General features: G+C 36.1%; 4 protein-coding genes across 7 annotated transcripts; 2 read left to right on the top strand and 2 right to left on the bottom strand.

The window, feature by feature from the left end:
* The first annotated feature begins 90 nt into the window (after positions 1-90).
* Positions 91-6,235, top strand: muskelin (muskelin 1). 2 transcript variants are annotated; one of them, XM_011637071.3, is made up of 13 exons: positions 91-340; positions 540-609; positions 668-810; positions 882-1,086; positions 1,156-1,348; positions 1,452-1,687; positions 2,087-2,367; positions 2,495-2,663; positions 2,758-2,964; positions 3,186-3,377; positions 3,671-3,913; positions 4,034-4,310; positions 4,391-6,235. In XM_011637071.3, the coding sequence occupies exons 1-12, from the start codon at positions 252-254 to the stop codon at positions 4,262-4,264; spliced, it is 2,259 nt and encodes a 752-aa protein (XP_011635373.2). In that variant the 5' UTR covers positions 91-251; the 3' UTR covers positions 4,265-4,310; positions 4,391-6,235. The 2 variants fall into 2 exon arrangements, with proteins under 2 accessions (XP_011635373.2, XP_011635372.2); XM_011637070.3 differs by having other exon boundaries at positions 4,034-6,235.
* Positions 6,236-6,270: 35 nt separating this feature from the next.
* Positions 6,271-8,674, bottom strand: LOC105426012 (transmembrane protein 64). The gene is made up of 4 exons (XM_011637072.3): positions 8,167-8,674; positions 7,498-8,099; positions 7,231-7,392; positions 6,271-7,146 (listed from the first exon to the last, which is right to left on the bottom strand). Exons 2-4 carry the CDS (start codon positions 8,026-8,028, stop codon positions 6,982-6,984), a joined length of 858 nt encoding a protein of 285 aa, XP_011635374.1. The 5' UTR covers positions 8,029-8,099; positions 8,167-8,674; the 3' UTR covers positions 6,271-6,981.
* A 1,405-nt stretch (positions 8,675-10,079) lies between these two features.
* Positions 10,080-12,608, top strand: LOC105426013 (uncharacterized). 2 transcript variants are annotated; one of them, XM_011637073.3, is made up of 5 exons: positions 10,080-10,113; positions 10,495-10,605; positions 10,854-11,019; positions 11,640-11,682; positions 12,161-12,608. In XM_011637073.3, the coding sequence occupies exons 2-5, from the start codon at positions 10,502-10,504 to the stop codon at positions 12,433-12,435; spliced, it is 588 nt and encodes a 195-aa protein (XP_011635375.1). In that variant the 5' UTR covers positions 10,080-10,113; positions 10,495-10,501; the 3' UTR covers positions 12,436-12,608. The 2 variants fall into 2 exon arrangements, with proteins under 2 accessions (XP_011635375.1, XP_025073793.1); XM_025218008.2 differs by lacking the exon at positions 10,080-10,113 and adding an exon at positions 10,237-10,377.
* Positions 12,609-12,610: 2 nt separating this feature from the next.
* LOC105426014 (neuroguidin) lies at positions 12,611-18,288 on the bottom strand. Of its 2 annotated transcripts, none has more exons than XM_011637074.2 (4): positions 18,015-18,288; positions 16,809-17,346; positions 16,359-16,709; positions 12,611-16,279 (listed from the first exon to the last, which is right to left on the bottom strand). In XM_011637074.2, the coding sequence occupies exons 1-4, from the start codon at positions 18,021-18,023 to the stop codon at positions 16,254-16,256; spliced, it is 924 nt and encodes a 307-aa protein (XP_011635376.2). In that variant the 5' UTR covers positions 18,024-18,288; the 3' UTR covers positions 12,611-16,253. The 2 variants fall into 2 exon arrangements, with proteins under 2 accessions (XP_011635376.2, XP_011635377.2); XM_011637075.3 differs by lacking the exon at positions 18,015-18,288 and adding an exon at positions 17,459-17,886.
* Positions 18,289-18,464: the final 176 nt, after the last annotated feature.

Below are 18,464 nucleotides of genomic sequence, written 5' to 3'. Positions count from 1 at the left end.
AGAGGGAAAATTTAAGATACAATATGATACCAATCAGCTCCGATAGCGATTATAATTCACTTTATCCCGAGTAGTGAGATTCTTATCTCTAAACAGAGATTAAAATCTGATCAATTGGATAATGTGAATTTCGACTCCTTCTTCAAAGAGCCTTTTCCTTTTCCCGAAATTCGAGTTCGAATAATCGATTAGTCGAACTCAACTTTGGCGAGTATACCACTAAACATTGAAGGTTATGTCACTTGTGTAACATGGCGTCGAGTGAGAGTGGTGATTTTCAAAAAGTGTTGGAGTATCGAATCTACAAGTGCTCCAGTTATTCTTCCTGTTATTTACCCGAGTGAGTGCTCCTAATATATTTATATATCATGTTGTTGTATCATCGAAAACTGCCGGAACTTCTTCGTCGACGAGTGGCAGTTTCCTAACCTAAAAATAAGGACGATCTTTATGTGCAATGTGGAATAAATATGCGCATTAAAATCGTGATAACGAAACTTATTCGTCGCCAGTTATGTATACCGCACGTCTTTTTTCAGAAATATCATCGTCGATATACCATCGGATCAGTCCTCACGTTGGTCCTCTGACATTGACAATCACCCACAGGTATTTATCGTACATGGCATTCTCATTGCGATACTTACTCATTGATTATACGTTTCAGTATCTCATTCTAAAGCTCCAATGTCCTTCTGTCGTCAAATATATCACCTTTGGTAAATATGAAAAAACTCACGTGTGCAACATAAAGAAGTTCAAGATCTATGGAGGATTAGAGCCTGAGAATATGATGGAACTTCTCGAAAGGTATTTATTATTTATATTGATGATTATTCTCTCTACATTAAATCTTTTTTTTTACATCTTGCTTATTTTAGTGGACTAAGGAATGATTCCATACCAGAAACGTTTGATCTTAAACATGTTTTGGGAAATGAAGGGAATTATTTTCCTATTCGATACATAAAGGTTCTTCCGTTGCAATCATGGGGTCCCAGTTTTAATTTTTCTATATGGCACATTAGATTGACTGGTATCAATGATCCAAAGATTGTAAGGCCCTGTCTCGAGTGGTTTAACATGGTAAGTTGTATTGTTGAGTAAAAATACAAAGAATTGTAAGAGGAGACTAATGGACGAATTGTATTGTAGTATCGGCAAAAGGAGATAATAAGACTGTGCATGAAACATTTCCGTCAAATGGAGCAACCCGAAATCGTCGAGACTCTGCAGAGGGTCACTGGAGTCCCACTGGAGGATCCGCGATTGTCGACACTGTATGATCTCCTAGTTACTAAAGGTGATCATTTGCAGGCAGAGCGTTTCATCAGCAACGCACTCACGAGTAAGTTCAACGTGATTCGATCACGTCGATTCGTGATCCGTTTAATTCATATCCATTTCATAAATGTCCATAATGCTCATATATTGTTAAATCCGCTTTTTAGTGGGGCTCTTAAACGATTATATCAATGCTCAAACTTATAGAGCAATTTGGACAAAATTATCATCCGGCGAGCCCAAGCCTGGGATGCGGGGCGGTCATCAGATGGTGCTTGATCCCACGGCTGAAGTACTGTATCTCTTTGGTGGATGGGATGGTAACCAGGATCTTTCTGATTTATGGTCGTATGACATAGAGGCCGGCAAGTGGACGCTTATATGCAAGGACACTGAAGCAGTGGTCGGTAGTATTTGATTCAATGCTATGAGATAGTCTGACACGTCAGGATAATATACAATTAAGTTTTTATTTTCTTCATTATTATATTGCATGTTTTTGTTGTGATAGTGTATAAATAATACATTCGATAATCGTTAATTCAATAAGATTTTTTTCCTTGAAATGAAGATATCGAATAATGTTTTAAAAAAAAATGGAGAGTTGCTAATGAGTTTTTCTTTTTTGTGAAATAATAAACGACGGATGTCGATGAATAAACGATTTCATAATTATATTTTAGACATTTCTTCGTGTCGCGACTTGGAAACTAGATACATTTTATCTAGATACAAATTATCAAATCACATTTTCGTATCTGTTTTATTTGATATTTCGCATATAATCATAATCTATTCTTAGGGAGGACCGAGTGCACGTTCATGCCACAAGATGTGCTTAGATCCACAAAGACGGCAGCTCTTTACATTGGGTAGGTACTTGGACACGCAGTATCGTACTTGTGAGAATCTGAAGAGCGACTTTTACGTTTACGACATCGAGTCGAACAAGTGGACGCAGATTTCAGAGGATACAGGAACGATGGGCGGACCACCACTCGTATTTGATCATCAGATGTCGATGGACGTGGAGAAGCGAACTATTTACGTTTTTGGTGGACGAGTATTGACTCATCCGAGTAGGTAAGTTAGAAGAGAATAAAAGTGATGTGATTGTGTGTTGTTTATCTTTTAATAATATTTCACACACTATTTTGAAATCTTTTACATATCTGTGTTTCTCAATGTTGTTTTTCGACAACTTGTGCAGTGCCGACGAACATGGTTTAATACCGGAACCGCATTTTTCGGGATTGTATTCTTATCATGTACCAACCGGCACATGGATCAGACTCGCCTGTGATATCGCCGACAAGCCGTGTTCGAGAGATATGCCGATTTACAGATCCCGCGCTGGTCATTCAATGTTGTTTCATCCAGTTGGTATCTCATCTTCGATTTTATTTCTTTAATGCGAAATAATGAATTTACAAATGTGAAACGAGACATTTGCAAATCAGAAATTTATTCCAGCGATCCAGAAAATTGTATATATTTGCTGGTCAGAGAGGTAAAGAATATCTAAGCGATTTCTTTACTTACGAAGTCGATACGCAGCATGTCGAATATATAAGTTACAATGAGTTCGGCACGACAAAGGATTCCAATCACGTTCCTGCAGCCGGATTCACGCAGAGAGCGACTATCGATCCCGAACTCGGCGAGATTTACGTTCTATCGGTTTGTATTTCTTATAGTGATCGTTAATGCGAAGCGTAATTAATTTATATATAAAATTTATAATTATTATAACAATGATTTTCTTTATGATTATACGAAATATTACAATTGTATAAGATTATAAATTATTAAGCGCCTGGAAGATCCTGCCTCTCTAGTATTGTTCGTTATTACTATTTTCTGTTTAATTACGTAACTTTATAAAAAATAAAATTTTTTAGGGTTTGAGTAAAGATAAGGATAAAAGAGACGACAATGTGCAAAATTCCTTTTGGGTGTACAATATTCAAAATAGCAAATGGTCTTGTATATATCGTAATGAGAATGTTGGTGAAAAATACTGGAGCAAAATGCAAGATTACGAACCGTGCCCGCGATTCGCGCATCAACTTGTTTATGACCATACAAGAAAAGTATGTATGTATGTATGTATGTAAATCGTGATATATATCTGTTTAATATTTAAATAAATTAATTTATTGTTTGTTTGTTTGTTTGTGTGTGTGTGTGTGTGTGTGTGTGTGTGTGTGTGTGTGTGTGTGTGTGTGTGTGTGTGTGTGTGTGTGTGTGTGTGTGTGTGTGTGTGTGTGTGTGTGTGTGTGTGTGTGTGTGTGTGTGTGTGTGTGAGTTTCCCTTTAAAGTTCTTTTAGACAAATGTGTTTGATGATAGATTTCAATGATTCAATGTTTTATAAATCATTGTTAGGTTCATTTTCTGTTTGGTGGCAACCCGGGTAGATCTTGCCTTCCAAATCTGAGACTCGACGACTTTTGGCAATTGGAATTACGTCGACCCACAGCTGAACAGATTCTGAAAAAGTGCAAATTGATCATTAGAAAGCATAAATTCAGGGAGCTTGCTCTGAGCAACAGTATAGAAGCTCTCGAATATCTACAGACAAAAATTTTCGAGATTATCGACCATAGTGACATGCAACAAACGAAAGAGGTATATTCATATATATTTTAATTATTTATTTTTATATTTACTATCACAACGACTCTACTGATCGCTAAATCGTAATATTGCTTCACTTGCTGATCGCTAGTGACCATCTTTTCTGTGTAGTTTCAACTCTTGACATCGATCTTGTTCCGGAAACAGAATAATTCCTTAGAAGACGCCTCTCACTCGAACACTATCCTGAATGAATTGACAGCCGGCGCGGCAACACAACAGTGCATAAACGCGCGTGATGTACATAATTTGCGAACTGAGCTCTACAATAAACTTGCGGAATTCTTCCCGGAATCGTTAACACAGCCGCGGGCGAATTTGATTGATCTTCTACCGTTATAATGATGCAGTAAGCGGGTCGCAAGACTTCGATGATGGATTGTTTTCTGTTCGTATTTCTTTTTTTATTCTTGCCGTTCGACAATAATTTCTACATTACAATTTGCAAAGCAACCTTTATTTTTGTAGACTTACGACAAGCTTCGTCACCACGTGATTTTTTATTTTCTACTTTCAATACGTCATGCTAATCACGAGGGGAAAAAATGCAGCATATTTCGAATTTAATAGAACTGCTTCTCGCGATTTTATTTATTTCGTCTTCGTTACGACACGCTTGTTTAATTAGAACTTTTTAGAGCTTTCTTTTCTTTTATGAACTTGAGCAGTTTTTCAAGACTCCGTTATTTATACTTATCTACACTACATGTACAATTTGAGATCGACCCCTCGGAACTTTGTGATATCGATAGCTTTCTAACGGACTGGTTAGCTGATACGTAAGTAAACTAGAGATCGATTTTATATATAATCTGTTCTATCTATATGTTTATAACGCGCGGCCATAAAGTTGTTGTTGTTGTTATTATTATATTATTATTATTATTATTATTATTATTATTATTATTATTATTATTATTATTATTATTAAGTTTCTGATATAATATATTCATTGAATTAACTGAGGATAAGGATGATAGTGGACTAAAGCTCTTATAAAATATCGCGATTTAATGCTTGCAAAATGTTTTATGCAACTAGACGTCATCGGATATAAACCATTTTTTACTAAAAGATATATAAGCCAAGAAATAGATAGCTTTGCTAAATTCAACAAATTATGGAGTTTAAACTGAAGCCTAATGAAAGAAGTGACTTTGCGTGACATAGAAAATATAATTAATTACACATAAAAAAAATGTCTTTCTTTAATTAATTATGATCTTAAATTGTAATTAATTTTGTAAATTGCTTTAATCATAATTTTAAATTAATTAACATGGGAATTGCCCTATTTAAATATTAATGATTAATTAAAGTATAGATATTTTCTTGTCTCTTTCAATTCAATAATTACTTTCTTATCACGTTATTAAAAGCGACAAATATTTTAGAATATATTTCAGTCGAGTTGGATGAAACATCTATTTTCTCTTGTAAAATGATCTTTTCTTAGATTTAATAGCTCTATTGTATCCCACGTCTTTTGTTCATCATTTGTTAATCTAAGAATAAGTTCATTCACCGGAAATGCCTTCTAACGATGAGATATGGAATTTGAAAGTGTATTTTGCAAGCGTCGATAATTTAATAATAATCAACTCACATTTTCGACCTCTCCAAAGGCTTTCAACCGATCACCCACACTGGAATACCCACATATAAGTAAATTTGGAAAACTTTCAGTTTTTCTGTAGCGTGTAAATATCCACGATGATAGTCACGATCTGTTTCTGTATCATAATTCGGTGCGTCGCACTTTGTAGCATTGCTGGCCGACATGTACATACATCGTAATTAACTTCGCGAGCTTAAAAAATTATTGGTAAAAGAATTGTTGTATGCGAGAATGACGTAATTATATGTATATTGTAAAGCATAAGAGAGACAAAGGAAAGCCACCTAGCTGCTAAGTATATCCGGCCGCGTATATAGCTTTGTACATATATATAAAATGTAAGGAACGTCGAGACGATTTTTATAATGTGATTCCAGTTGTGCTAAGTTAGATAACGGAATTGTAAAAAAAAAGAAAAAAGTGAACGAAGAATATACAGAAAAAAATATGTAAAGAATAGGAACGAAAATGTACGCAAGAATAAAAACGAGACAATGTCGCCGCCGCCGTCATTCCTCCGATATACATATATACGATATATATTAGTCTCGAAGCTGGAAGAACGAGTATCAGCTGTACACGGGAAATTCTTCGAGCTTCGGGACGCGAGCGAAACGAGACGTCGATATACATATATCCGAAGTTCTAGTCAGATAATAAATGTTTACAAGAGTACACGACAGAGAGAAAAGGAAGCTATGAGTTTTGGAATTTATTTACACACGCAAGCTCGGTTAAAGAATGCCAAATTTATTATTCGTTTCTTTTTTTCTGCAACACCGAGACGCATTCACCTTCCAGAATTATATCATATAGATATAATGTATATCTTTTTACAATATATAATGTATATACAAAAATGGAATATATTGCACGAGAAAAAAATAACAGACAAATGCACGAACATTAATATATCGTTAACAACAGATTTCGGACTATAAAGAACAGAGAGAGAAACAATTGATCGAAGACAAAAGGTATGAATGTAAAGTTTCAGTCTCTATTATTAATGTTAAATGTGTGTGTGTGTGTGTGTGTGTGTGTATGAACGATATATAAATTATAGTGTGCTCTTATTGCAAGAAAGCTTTATATACTGGGTTCGCAATTTCGTGTCATCCCCTCGTTTCTTTCATTTTTTGTTTTTAAACCAAAATATACACGCATGCACATCGCATGCTTTACGAGTCTTTTTCGGTACTAAAATTACCGCTTAGCTTTGGTAAGACTCAATACGCATTAATTCTGATAACAGATTCCTGTTATAACGTCGTATTCAGAAGACCATATTTCCAAAAACATTGCTGATAAATATTAGCAAAATACATTTCTGGAAGATACACAGAAGACTAAGAATATAACAATTATGGAGAAGGAGAAATCAGAGCTGTCGCAATAAAATTACGAATTATTTAAATGCTTATAATATGCAGGGAAAAAATTATGCAATTAGATTTGTTAAGATTATTTTGGAATCTGGTAAACCGTCCAAAATGTAATGCGGAGAATTCGCCATGGACGCGAGATCGGCTTCAAACAAGGTCAACTGAAGCTCCTTTCGTGCTTTCTGTACAATATAAACCATCAACGATACTCCTATTAATATCTGCAACAAAAATGCAGCAAAAAAAATTATTATTTCGGTCATCATTCAATTTCTGAAAATTTACGGAACATTTGTACAACTTACCTGGAAGCAGAACACTACATAACCGGTCGCTGCTGTGGATCTGTCCTCTAATACGTCCTGCATCGATCTCAAACTACTACCCAGATAAACGTTGACCAGTTGCGCAGGCAGCAAACCTATTGCACTGGCTATGTGGTAATGAAAACCACCTATGTTACTGACCTAATCATATATACAATACATAAATGTACACAACATTGTCGCGAATTATATGCAGGAGAATACACAACATTCTGTATATAGCAAACATTATGCCGAGATACATACTGCAAAAATAGTGTTCTGAAGACCGAACGGAATCGGAGTGAGCCGTGCAAACAGTACGATCTTGAAGGCCTGGGGCCCAGATATTACGCGAAGTATTGCTCTCGCTGTGTCACTTTGAAGAAGGGCACCTATTGGCAATCTAGTGGACAGCAAGCCCAAAGTAACATGGGCTATCGCTATTCCAAGATTAGCAGAAAGTATGACAATCGCCATGCCACGCACTACTCCAAATAGATAGCCACTGGCAACAATGAGGAACAAGTAACCGATCACGATCGGAAATGATACCACTGTAAACAGGCCTATAAAAATCACGGCGATAATCCAAGCATTCTGATGCTCTATCCAATAGAGAAGTAGCTTGATATAGTCCCTGCAGACAAAGACAATGGTACCAAGAAAGGCCAAAGTCGCGACTGTGATTGCGACATAGCATATCGAGTTCGAGCTGATACAACTGAAAGGTATCGCCGAACTCTTGGAAGAGCGCATTCCAGTCTCAACGTCATCTATGTCAATAATCTGGTCCATGTTTAACCGATCTCTCTAATTTTCTCCACTAATATATCAATGAGCAAGCAGCTCATCGACAGCAGTATTATCTTAAAAATAAACAGTAATTAATTAGACATTAATCATGGTAAACTTCAAGCTGGAGATTAATTTTACCTTGCAACATCGGTCGAAGAAAGTATGTCGTTTTATTTCTCGGTCATAAACATGTGAAGCACAACACATAGATCTGTACGGGAAGAACGTGAGACATAAAATCTCGACTGTTAAACATATTATTTGGCATGTCAACCGAAACAAAACCTATTAAAAGTGCAAAACATTGTGCGTCCAGCAGAAATATACACATAAATGTAACGCTTTAACTAATCTCCCAATTACGCATAATGTCGTCGTTGATCATCTTGCTATGAATAAAAAAATATTATCTCAACTTTTTAATTAGTCTACTCGGTTTTGTAAACAATTACTGGAAAGCGTGACAAACGAACGTTAACTACGAGAATCGGACAAGAAGGACCATCTATAATTATGAATGAATGAAATTCGAAAACGAATCTTTAGATGACGCTGACGCGTCGACATGCAGCAATTTTAGAAGCTCTTTCACCAATCTCCGATTAAGTTAACTGATGATTAAATCGGAAATGTCAACAGCGGAAATGTCAACAGCGGATCAAACTTGTCAGTGTGCTTTAACTTAATATTCTTTTTCTGTTATACCTAGTGAAATTGTAAGTAATATCTGATAATTAATGTAAGTGAAAATTATTAAAAGTCAAAATATAAAACAACATAAATGAGGATATTTTCTTTCTATGCTATTTAGTTTTTAAATATTGGCAAAATTGATGATTAAATTAATTGACAATTAGCTTAAGGTTGATGAAAGAGGTCTTTAAATCTAGTATCACCATCTGTGATTAACGTAGGCTACGTTCCGATATTCACTCCTGAGTACTGAAAAAGTACTGAAAAATCTATGTTTCGGTCCACAATAGGTATTTAATCTTTAAGCCGTAAGAAATTGACTTATCATAAGCGATTATTCTTTTCATATTCGATTATGATTGGCCAATTTCTTACTTCTTAAAGCTTAAATCACTTATTGTGGACCGACACTAATATACGTGCCTGAACTATATATTTTTAGGACTGGCAGTGAATATCGGAACGCAGCCGTAATCGGTCGATTATTCCATTGGAATTGACCAATCACATTTGTCAAGTAGTCCATTTTTGAATACGATCAGAAATGAAAGACCGTTCCTTATTGATTGAAATTATAATTTCAAGACAATCTTAGGGCGGTATTCATAGTATTCATAGTATTCATGGTATGAAATCTATGATTGAGACAAATTATAAGAGTTGGTTTATGGAGGCCGTAATCTGTTAACTTATTGACCAATCACAATCGAATTATAGAAGAATAATTGATATGATTCGTCAATTTTTTTACGGTTACGGCATAAATTAATTTATGGATTACGGCCTCCATAAACCAACTCTGACTCAATAGGCGGTATTCATAATCAATTCTCATATCAATTCTTCTATTTAAAGCCGATATCATCTTAAGATGATACTTCAACCAATAAGGTAACCTTATAAACGTACTTAAGACGATCTTAAATATAACAACGGATTATGAATACTGGCTTAAATAGAAGAATTGATTATGAAATATACCGCCTATTGAGTTATAATTCACTTAATCATAGATCTCATACTGGATGCGCCTCTTCCCTTAGATAGAACTAGACGATAAATGTGTCGTATCTTCTATTCTTTAGTTTTCGAAAGTATATGATAAAGAAGGCTATAAGATATTGCTCTCTCTCGCTCTATCATATAGAAACAGAAGGACAGAACATTACTCTCTTGTTCTATCAACTTGGACCTCAATTTTAGTCAGAAGGTGTACTCAATATTATAAGAGTGGCTACATGCAGCAGCCAATAGAGAAAGAGCAGCTTTACAACTGTGTAAGATTCTTTAATATGATTGGTTTACAGGGCGTTGCAGATTTTGTCAAGTTTTCTCCCTCCAGCGCCCTGTAAGCGCATGGAAGAGGCTCGTGAAGGCGAAGCTGGTAGCGGCGTACGTATATACATACTATATCTATTCTATCAGTGTATTTCTATCAGTGTAATTAATTTTTAATCTCGGTTTAAATCTATTTTTTAATTTTTCTAATTTTTCGAATAGAAAAAAAAAGAAAAGCAAGTTAAAAACTGAAATTAAAGATTATCTACATTAGTAGAAATGGACATTACACATTTAAAGTTCAGTGAGGAACTTAAGGTCAACAACCAATCATGTTGAAGAATCTTACACGATTACGAAGCTGCTTTCTCCATTGCAGTCCGTATTTTTCCTATATGTATATTTTGACAGTATACGCAGAGTAAAGCGGTCTATCATGTGAAACGAAATAAATTAGTAAACAAAATAATTTGATTATTTGAATGTTTTTTACAGGAAAAAGATGCCCCGTTGCGTTGCTAATGGATGTGAAAATACTACCGACATTAAGAAAAAACCTGCAGCACAAGTAGAATTGGAAAAAATAATGAGAATAACGTTTCACTCGTGAGTACAGCACAGAGTACATCAACACAATTGAAAAATAGTTAATTAAAAATTAACTTAATTAAATTTAATAAAATAACTTTGTATAATTCATCATTCCATGTCATACTTTTTTTTTAAGTTATATATTATCTTTTAAAAATAACATCCTTGTTATGATTGGACACAAACGTAATCGAAATTACATTATATTTATCTTTTATATAATTTTTATATAATTTATGTATGTACAGTAGCACTTTTTGTAGATTTCCTTCTGATCCTATTAGAAGAGCAGAATGGATAAGGATATTGCAACTTGAAAACAAAATTATTGGTAGGTCAAGTCGCCTATGTTGTCTTCATTTCAAGGAAGAATATATAGACCGTTCATCTTTGGTATATGTAAGATTAAAAGAGAATGCTGTTCCACATGTGAGCATTTTAATTCTTTATAAAAGTATATTCATATAAAATATTGGAAATAATATAACAGAATTTTTTGTAAAACAAAAGAAATTAACAATAAACAATAATCAAGCTGATATATGTTTATAATCAAATATAGACATTAATTTGCGGATAGGATCTTAGTATTGAATAATTTTAATTTAAAGAAAATGTTCATCAATTAATGTCATCTATTTGATTGTTTTAAAAAGAAATTGTATAAAAAATTGCATAATTCTAATTGATATAAAGGGTGTTCATATAAATCAGAATATGTCAAATTTATATAATATATTAATGATAAACAAGTGAAAAAAAATATACATACACACACATATGTACACACATATGTATATACATACATACATACATATATATATATATATATATATATATATATATATATACACACACACACACATACGCTTATAATCAAACATTGTCAGATATATATATATGTGTTTAAAAATTCATAATTAATTAGATGGAATCATTGATTTAATATAATAATATAAGAAATAATATCATTTATATGTCCTGATCTATCTGATCTCTAAACTTCTACTATTCTTGTTAGACTTTTTATTAACTCGGTTTAATTACAGGTATTTGAAAATATGTATGATGATATAAAAATAGGAATAACAGGTAAAAATGTTATTTTTGTAGTTAATTAAACCTATTCCCCCATTATTGATATTTTTAATAAATTACATAATTCTAATAGATGAGATTGGAATAATTTTAATGTGAGTTTCAAATTTAAGACTCAGCTTTTTCATCATTAATTTATAACGTCATAGAAATGATGTGTTGTAATTTAATTGCAAATATCTAGCTTTATTTCTTAGTTTTTTTCTTAAAAACAATTTTGTGATCTTGAAACTTGTAAAATATATGGGAAATGTATGGAAACTGAGATATCTGTTCGTTTTATCATAGAAGTGTAACATTTCATTTTATAAGTTTCAGGATCACTAAATTATGTTTTCAAGAAAAAAAAAACTAATAAGATAGAAATAAGGCTATACATTGTAAAGAAATTATTATATGTCATTTCTCTATAACATGAAATCAATGTGGCTGTCTGAAAGAGCCGAGCCTTGAGCATTTATTTGTATTACAGATTTGAAATGTGATAAAGAAACAAACACTTCCCTCTCTTTATTGCCGAAAAAACTAAATACTCGGGATAAGGAAACGAGAATCTCGCCTGAAAGAATATGCAATATGAATTCTTCAAATATGGAAATGATTGGAAAAGCAACTAGTGCCGAGATTAAGCATTTACGTCAAAGGATACAAACTTTAAAGCGGCAAATCTGGCGAAAAGAAAAAAAAATTGAGACTATGAGGATTATCGTAGAAAAATTCAAAATAGAAACCGTTATCAGGGGTTAATGTAATAATTACTTTTTCTATCTTCTCTCTCTCTCTCTCTCTCTCTCTCTCTCTCTCTTTCTCTAATGGGACACAAAATTGTCTATATATAATTTATTGTTTCCAAGTATTTAATATTATGTAAACAATTTGTACATATTAAATTAAATATAAAGTTGTTGTAAAAATAACAATGTTCGACATTGAAAACATTTTATTCAGTCAGTAAGAAGCATTCTACATGATGATAATAATAATCATAGTATAATCCGTGATAATAATAATAATTAATAATCATAATAATTCATTCGTATAATAACCACAATTTATAAATGTACAAGGTAAACTTTCTCTCGTTCTCTCTCTTTCTCTCTGTCTCATCCTTTATTTTTCTCTCGCTCTTCGTTCTCGCACTCTCTTGCGCTCACACGTTGAGAATTGTCATTTATATAGTATACATGAAATTACAGAAAAATTCACCAATATATAAATAAAACGTCGTTACTCTTCAAAGACTATGAATGTAGTCAATAAATCATCCCTATCATCATTCCGTCTCTGCTGCAAAGATACTTCTTGATATTTTTCTTTCTTTCTTTTTTCTTCTTTTTTCAGTTCGGCATTCGGCAGCGTTGTTGGATTTGAAGGACTACTCTTTCGAAAGTCCACAGGCGGCAACGCTCTCGCAATATCTCCCTAATATATATTTGTACATTTGTAGTCCTTTCCTTTATAACCCTGAGAAACACAGGCGAGGATCCAGTGGATCTCTCTTGAATAAAATCAATAACGATTAATTAAATATTTACTCTTATGTTCAATTGTACCGGATAGTCTTGAATAAAAGAATTTAATTGTATTTTTAAATTATATAAATGAAATGAACATCTATTCTAGATTAATTCTAGATTTAGTTTTTTTTATATATATTTAATATATATTTCTAAGTATTATAGCCGGATATAAAAAAATCTGCTTAATGTAAAGTTACACCTGTGCTCTCAGAGTAATATAGATAGGCGAGAATATTCAAGGCGAATAAATCCACTATACATCCTTCAACAAAGAATTCGGTGGAAATATAAATACGTCCCGTAAAAAAACATCGGCGCGACCGTATAAAGAATTGAGGCTCGTAACAACAACAGAGCGAAGCGCGACCGCCGCGGAGTTTCCTCTTTTTTTTCCCCGTATTACTGTAAATCCATATTACTATTGATTTGAGGTAGTGTATTCAATGTAATCCTATTATCTTGCTGCTATATGTTGCGTGTGTGGATATGTTGTGTGTCGTATGAATACTCCTTCGCACACCTACCACACTTGTGGCCGCGAGCCCGAAACGTCGTGTATCGTTTAATATATATGTATATAAAAAATCCAGTGTGTCGCAGAGCGTTTCTTTCGGAGCGCACGTACGAATGCAAAAAGTTACAGGCCTATTGCAAAGTATCAGTATCGGTATCGGCAGACGTACCGGCAGTAACGGTTTCAAACGGGACGATTATGGTACATAGACACACACACACACGCGCGCGCGCGCGCACACACACCACACACACACACACACACACACACACACACACACACACACTACACACTACACACATGTACGTGTATCTCTTTTTCTGGGCTCGCAGCTCGCGCCGATCGTAGGTGTGCTTCACAAAATTATCGTCTATGCAATGGAGTATGAGGAAGCCGAACGTCGGACAAATTCTATCGAAACTCCGATCTCGATCCTTGTTTCCTTTCTCTCCTTTTCTTTCTTTCTAAACGCGCACATCCGAGGATGTTAATAACGCGCGTTCTTCAGGAGCGTTGGATGTTTCGCGAAAAATCTGTCCGCAATTCGGCGTTTTTCAACTTCATTTTAAATACCAAATACGACAAGGCTGCTGACATTAGGCTTGCTAGCACTTTGTAAATAATGCCCAGCGATTGTGCTATTTTGTTTAAGTTTCTCTTTAACTATTATTTCATGAATAATCATTATCACATTTTTTCTTTTTTTTTTTTTCTTCTTTAATTAATCGTCTTCACAGAACGTCGAGGAGAGGGGGAGACGAGTGACATATCGTCGACGCCGCGCCAAGTTGGCTCAATCTATGAACACTTCTGTAAAAAATATAATATCTATGGATGGTTGAGCCCTTGGCCAGCATACGCAACGAACCACGTTTAAGTTTACCTCTCGCGAGGGTAAAACCGGGGAGGGTGGGACCACTTCTGCACGGAATGAGCAATGTGTGACTATATGAACGCATATATATCTAACATATGTACATATTCTCTGTATAGAACAAGTAAGGATCGCTCAATCTAGCACCTCTCTCCTAGCTACTTTAAAAAGGAACATCACACCCGGGACACGCCGCGACCATGCGCGAGGCCCCGCGTTTAACAACATTAAAGAAAAGATGCAACCCATTTAAGGAGACAACGCGATTCTCATTCTCGCGCGCACAATTTGATTGTACAAATATCCTATTTATCAGGTTTTGCAGAAGTGATTTTCGCCCAAAGTCTTCGTTCGTTCGTTCAATCGTTCGTTCGTTTTTTCCTTCGTTAGTCGCTTTTTATCCGTTACTGTTTGATATGACAAGCTCCCCCTCTCTCTCCCTCTGAGAAAATGAAATAAATGGTCAATCGAAATCAAATCTGAGAACATGACGACAATTTTGAATTTTGACACGCTCGTGTTATCCTTATATTACCATCAATATAAGTTTAACGACTTAAACCCAAAACGCAAAAAACAACAAATGTACAATGCACAAGCACATTGTAATAATAATAAAGTAAAAAAGAGAAATGAGACTTAACATAAAAACATGACTCACATTCAAATGTTTATAATAGCCTCAACAGTTTCACCAGGGGAAAAACACAAACGAAACATACATATAATATAGTAAAACTAGTAACTACTTCACTACTCTAAGACAGCGAGAAAATCCTAAGACATGCGGATATCGACGAAACATCGTTTTTGCTTCTTTTATCTTTTTTTCTTTTTTTTCCGTTTTCAGAAGTTGCGCCGAGTGCGTAAAGAGTTCCTAAAGAATGCTTGTTTTGCTTTGTTTTTGCTTCTTTCATCTTTAAATCTTGAGTTTTGTAACTTCTGCGTTTTGTTGGGAATGTCTTGTGATTTTTACGCTTTTCATTAACAATTAATTCAATATCGTCTCTCCTGCTATGTTTACTTAGATTTTCACCCTTCTCTCCCATCACTTCTCTCTATATAGCCGGAGAATATTTCAAAATAAAGCAGAAGAATGTTCTGCTTTCAACTTTTACGTGTAATTCACAATTTTCAATCTTGGAGCCGTTAAGTCCGCTACTCGATCCAACATTACAATACAATATTACGCTATTACGACACATAATTTCCATTAAGCTCGTATGTGCCATCGTTACTTCGACGTTGTTTCTCAATCGCATTCACACTCACATGGAATATCGATTTTTTCCCGATGGATCTTGCCTCTCAACTCCACAGATCAAAATTGATCTCTCAGACAACAGTTAAAGATTAAAATCATTATTAACTAGAATTATCAATTACACGACCATTAGTATGTCTTATACAGTAATAAATTATCATCGTGCTATTTTTACTTCCATCGTCGACACACGTTGTCTTTTTTTTTATTACTAGATGTTACGATGTTACCTTTAGCTTAACTTAATAACGAGTATTAGTGGCATCTGCTTTTTGTTTCGAAGAAGAAGTCGAGTAAATTTATTTCTTTTTTTACCTTTTACCTTAATCATTAATGCTGTATTAAACCCCAGGGTCTCGTCGCAAGTCCCAGTTGTTTCTTAATCATGTGCTCTTAATGGTGCCGTTTTTTCTTGAAACCTGTAACATAAATTCTCAATTTTAACATCTTATCGCCTTGCGTTTGCCTTTGTGTCGTCGCAAAGGAGCGATCTCTTACTCTTTTTAGCTTTGCCCTTCCTCTGAGCTTTTCTTTTCTTGGCGGTTTTGGTAGATGACTCTCCGAAATTGGTGATCTCATCACCAAGAGTGCCCAGAGTCGTCATCTGACGACGTCTGTGCTTTTCCTGCTTAGTGACGGGCAAACGCGTCATGTAGTTCTCCTCGTATTCGCTCTTTCGCTTGTCCTCGCGCACTAGAATCGCTCGCTTCTCTCCCAGACCTTGACTGTCCTCCACAGGTGCGTCCAAATATTCCTCCTTCAGTTCTCGCAGGACTGTGTTCGATACAGCACGTCTGCGTGCTCTCTCGTTGGCCTTGCGGATTTTCTCTGCCATTGTTTCGTCGCCATCTGAAGAAATTACATATCAGCAAGATTAGAAAAAAAAAAAAAAAAAATAAGTATTGTACATATAAAAACTTGTCAATAAATTACATATTGTAAGCTAACCATAATGCACAGTAGCCAGTTTCGGTGGCACGTAGACGTTAGACTTTCTAGATTGTTGTGTTGTTGACTTGACACCATCTGCGTCTTCCTCCTGATCACTGTCCTCCTCCTCACTGTCGAGTTTGGCAATCAGTGCATCAGGATTCGCCCTAAAGTTACTGGGATCGTCGCTGTTGATGGTACCGGTTACTGCTGTCTTGACAAGCTTATCTATTTGGTACTTAAGCTTGTGGTCTATTGGTCGGATTTTCTCTAGGACAGTCCTGATCTCGATCAGGCGGTCGATTGATGGATCACCCTCAATACGTTCGCCGGAGCATTTTCTCAGGACAACATAGGTCAGGTTGATGAGATACGAAAGCAGCATGTGATACTTCATCTCCAGGAAGCTGAGGCCCTTGTCTGTGGAGATTTCGCCGTTCTTCACGCGAACCAACATGTTATCTACGAGCTGGTTCACCTGGAGGACGTTGGCGTTCATCTCTCCCAGCAGGCGGAACGCCTGAGGGAGATCCCTCTGCTCCATCTCGTCGATAGCCTACAAATGCAAGCGTATCGTCATACATGAAAAGAGAAAAGGAGGAAAAAAGAGAAAAAAAAAAGAAAAGAAAAAGAAAGGGGGAAAAAAAAAGACAATTTCCGAGTCTTACGATCATCTCGTCGAGGCTTTTCGCCGACGGAATTCGCGATTGAATCGGAGAACGTGCCGCGTCGTTTATTTACGTTCTGATGTCCGCTCCCGCGCGCATAGGTTAAGCGGAGTCGCGACGCCGAGACGTTTTCCTCGTGAAACACCTATGTGAGTGGCGAGCCGCGTGCGGAACGCGACGTGCCCGGACAGCCGAGTGCGGCGGGTATCGCGTACGTCCCGGTGACCGCGATGTTTCATTCAAAAAAACGCACGGCGCGACGAAATCCGTCCGTGGAAACGCATTCGGCGGGCGATTTCGACGGAAATTACTGCGAGAAAGCCGCTCCGGACCGCTGCGGTGCCCCGGGAAAAATGTCCGCCCGGGACCGAAGGCACGGGGAAAAAAGCGCAATAATCTGCTGCCATCTTTCCTATTTACTAATGGATGACAGCGGAGGGAAAAAAAAAAAAACAATCAAAAATTCCCGACGGCGACACGGCCAGAAAAACGCAGCGGATCTGTCGCGACCCGGCCGGATTACGCTGCGATAACACGCGGACGGCACGTCACTCACCTGCACCATGCTTCCGCGAGAAAAATCAGCCGGACAGATGCATATCCAAACAACGTAACTTGTAATTAAACGAGTCCCCACGTGGGACGATATTTTCCTTTTCGGGGGGGTATATTTTTTCGCTCGGAAAAGTCTGGTCAGTTGAGCGACCGTGTCGCGGAAGTCACTAGATTTTCACGAGTAGGCGCATTTCGTTGTTCTCGCGACGCCGATCGGCGTCGTTTTATTTATCCAGGATTGCGGTGCCGCGACTGTTACATTGACCGTCCGTGAAAATCACATTCCGCGTCTCAACGGGGATGAAACTTCCGGCCGAACGTCGAGAGATAGAAGCGGCGCCATCTTCGAAACGCGAATCGGTCAACGTTTTCCGAGAGGAATCCGCGAACGCGGAAAAATCGACCGGGAGCTCCGCGACTCACGATGGACCTGACGAAGCCGCGAAGAAAC

The sequence above is a fragment of the Pogonomyrmex barbatus genome, unplaced genomic scaffold, assembly GCF_055798465.1.
Source record: "Pogonomyrmex barbatus isolate J1 unplaced genomic scaffold, ASM5579846v1 scaffold2, whole genome shotgun sequence".
Classification (NCBI taxonomy): Eukaryota; Metazoa; Arthropoda; class Insecta; order Hymenoptera; family Formicidae; genus Pogonomyrmex; species Pogonomyrmex barbatus.
Note: the sequence above shows the minus strand (reverse complement) of the source record. Positions and strands in the feature narration are given on the sequence as shown.

Bases quoted from the DNA above. Each gene is read 5' to 3' on its own strand.
- LOC105426014 (XM_011637074.2), bottom strand. The intron at 16,710-16,808 runs GTTAGCTTACAA...TAATTTCTTCAG, and splicing joins ACTGGCTACTGTGCATTATG to ATGGCGACGAAACAATGGCA. The intron at 16,280-16,358 runs GTAAGAGATCGC...TTTATGTTACAG, and splicing joins GAAGGGCAAAGCTAAAAAGA to GTTTCAAGAAAAAACGGCAC.
- LOC105426013 (XM_011637073.3), top strand. From the start codon at position 10,502: ATGCCCCGTTGCGTTGCTAATGGATGTGAAAATACTACCGACATTAAG. The intron at 10,606-10,853 runs GTGAGTACAGCA...CACTTTTTGTAG, and splicing joins ATGAGAATAACGTTTCACTC to ATTTCCTTCTGATCCTATTA. The intron at 11,020-11,639 runs GTGAGCATTTTA...GTTTAATTACAG, and splicing joins AAGAGAATGCTGTTCCACAT to GTATTTGAAAATATGTATGA.
- LOC105426012 (XM_011637072.3), bottom strand. From the start codon at position 8,028: ATGGACCAGATTATTGACATAGATGACGTTGAGACTGGAATGCGCTCT. The intron at 7,393-7,497 runs GTATGTATCTCG...ATATATGATTAG, and splicing joins TTCAGAACACTATTTTTGCA to GTCAGTAACATAGGTGGTTT. The intron at 7,147-7,230 runs GTAAGTTGTACA...TTTTTGTTGCAG, and splicing joins ATGTAGTGTTCTGCTTCCAG to ATATTAATAGGAGTATCGTT.
- muskelin (XM_011637071.3), top strand. From the start codon at position 252: ATGGCGTCGAGTGAGAGTGGTGATTTTCAAAAAGTGTTGGAGTATCGA. The intron at 811-881 runs GTATTTATTATT...TGCTTATTTTAG, and splicing joins ATGATGGAACTTCTCGAAAG to TGGACTAAGGAATGATTCCA. The intron at 1,087-1,155 runs GTAAGTTGTATT...ATTGTATTGTAG, and splicing joins GTCTCGAGTGGTTTAACATG to TATCGGCAAAAGGAGATAAT.